This window comes from Notothenia coriiceps, unplaced genomic scaffold (genome assembly GCF_000735185.1).
Source record: "Notothenia coriiceps isolate Sejong01 unplaced genomic scaffold, NC01 NC01_scaffold00001460, whole genome shotgun sequence".
Taxonomy (NCBI): domain Eukaryota; kingdom Metazoa; phylum Chordata; class Actinopteri; order Perciformes; family Nototheniidae; genus Notothenia; species Notothenia coriiceps.
In genome coordinates this window covers 447,372-449,354 of record NW_011334161.1, presented here as the reverse complement: position 1 = coordinate 449,354, position 1,983 = coordinate 447,372, and the positions used below count along the sequence as shown (strand labels likewise).

Sequence of the window (1,983 nt, the reverse complement as noted above, 5' to 3'; positions counted from 1 at the left end):
TGCAACATGTGAAAAGTCGTTCATACTTCCTGACCAATACACAGATGTCCTGTTGAAGTGAGTGAGACAACTAGAAAAATAAAACTGGTAAGAATACATTTTGAAATATTTGACCTTAAAAATACATTTATTTCCCCTTTAAGCAATGTCACACATTAACAAATATATGCAGCTATCTTATTATTTGATATCGCATAGCAGGGCGACTCCACGCATGATCCAGTGGTCTGGTGGCTGGACGGTATGCAACACCACTGCTGTGATGTAATTCAGATCTGTGCGCCTTGGTTTCTTGTATATGGGGCAGATATACAGTTTGGGGTCCATGGGGGCAGTAGAGTTAATGGCAAACATGTGGATGACAGGCAGGGGTGTGAACAGCACTTTGGGTGAGGACTCGATGAGGTGGACGTTCTTCCTGTCCCAGCTGGCACCTTCCAGGTACAGACCATAGACATAGACTCCCTCCTGGTGATGAGAAGCAGTCAGGGACAGAATTATCATCTCACATTTAAAGTGAGCAGACAATATGATCATACTTATTTTAATGTCTGACCAAGTTTATAATGAATTTAAGTGTAAGCTTAATTGAGAAATATATATTATCATCTCCATGCTTTTCCACTCACTGTAGGCGAGGCAGTGATCTCCTCCTGGGCCTGTTTCAGAACTTTGTTGTGCAGGTTTACCGTGTCCAGAGCCCAGCCTTTGTTTGCCCTCGTTACTTCTTGTCTCATAGCGGTTAGGAACCCTATAAACATCCCACAGAAAAGACATTATCTCATATGAATTCAACACCAGCTGAAAATAGCACATTCACAGGGTATATGCAGGAATCCTGAAGTCAGATGCTCCCCCGGGAACTTTTTTTTTTTTTTTAAAGGTGACCTCCTATCATGCAAAATGCACTTTTGTACGTCTTTTATACATGAATATGTGTCCCCGGTGTGTCAGGGAACTCACCAAGTGTCAGAAAACACAACCCTCTCTATTTTCCTCCATACCCAAATCTCTTAAAAAGGGGCTGCAACGGATCTGATACAGACTGATCCAGATTTGAACACTTCTATGACGTCACAGAAGTGGCGCTACGGCTATTGGGCCAACTCCACCAATCAGGAGGAGACAGCCACGGACATTGCCGTTCGAAAGCGCTGGAGACGCTGTAGTACATATGCCAGGCCTGTAGATGGTGCTGTTCTCACAGAATCAGACCATGAAAAGACAGTGTTAAATTGAGCGAAATGAGGAATGGCTAAAATGCATGATCTGTTTGGTATTTTGAAAAATAAAAAGTATAAATATGCCTTATATAGGTATGGTCCTACACTATATTATTCAAATATAGCATGATAGGTCCACTTTAAGTTAAGAGCATCAATCTGGTGCACTTTGAGAGCAAAATTAGGAGATCTATGGATACATCTCTCAAAACCCATATGAAACAGAACTCTAAAGCAGATTTTANTATAGCCTCAATGTCCTGAAATAGCTGAATAAGTTCATAGTTGGATAGTTTGTGCAGCTGAAAGTAGGCTGATGTACTACGTACATCTGATATGTAACTCCATCAGCCTACTTTCAGCTGCACAAACTATCCAACTATGAACTTATTCAGCTATTTCAGGACATTGAGGCTATACATGTTGTTGTTTATACCTTTTTTTAAACCTTTTCAAGTTTTCAACAAAGTCATTGCGATGCATTTGAGCTGTAACAATTTGATTCAAATCATTTCTCTTTTCTGCATTTCTCCGCTAAGTTCAGCAATACACTTTCTTGGTTTTTGTAGCTAAAAGCAGCTACCATTCAACTCATAACATACAGTATTCAGCTTTTTCTGCATTTTCAGCTAAATTCAGCCACAAATGTTCACAGTTTACAGCATTCACACGCATTTTCTGCAGGAAATACATTTTCTAGTTGCTCTCTAGAGTCTCTGAAACACACATGAGTGGGAGCCCACTTTAAGTAGACAGACTG

General features: G+C 40.4%; 1 protein-coding gene across 1 annotated transcript; it reads right to left on the bottom strand.

Annotated features, from left to right (window-relative positions):
- Nucleotides 1-747, bottom strand: LOC104961350 (dynein heavy chain 8, axonemal-like). Its single transcript, XM_010789632.1, has 2 exons — nt 630-747; nt 1-468 (listed from the first exon to the last, which is right to left on the bottom strand). Exons 1-2 carry the CDS (start codon nt 735-737, stop codon nt 181-183), a joined length of 396 nt encoding a protein of 131 aa, XP_010787934.1. The 5' UTR covers nt 738-747; the 3' UTR covers nt 1-180.
- Nucleotides 748-1,983: the final 1,236 nt, after the last annotated feature.

What these genes read in the sequence shown, in the direction of transcription:
- LOC104961350 (XM_010789632.1), bottom strand. Translation starts at nt 737, where the DNA reads ATGAGACAAGAAGTAACGAGGGCAAACAAAGGCTGGGCTCTGGACACG. An exon ending in AGATCACTGCCTCGCCTACA is followed by an intron (nt 469 to 629) that starts GTGAGTGGAAAA and finishes TCTCATCACCAG; the next exon opens with GAGGGAGTCTATGTCTATGG.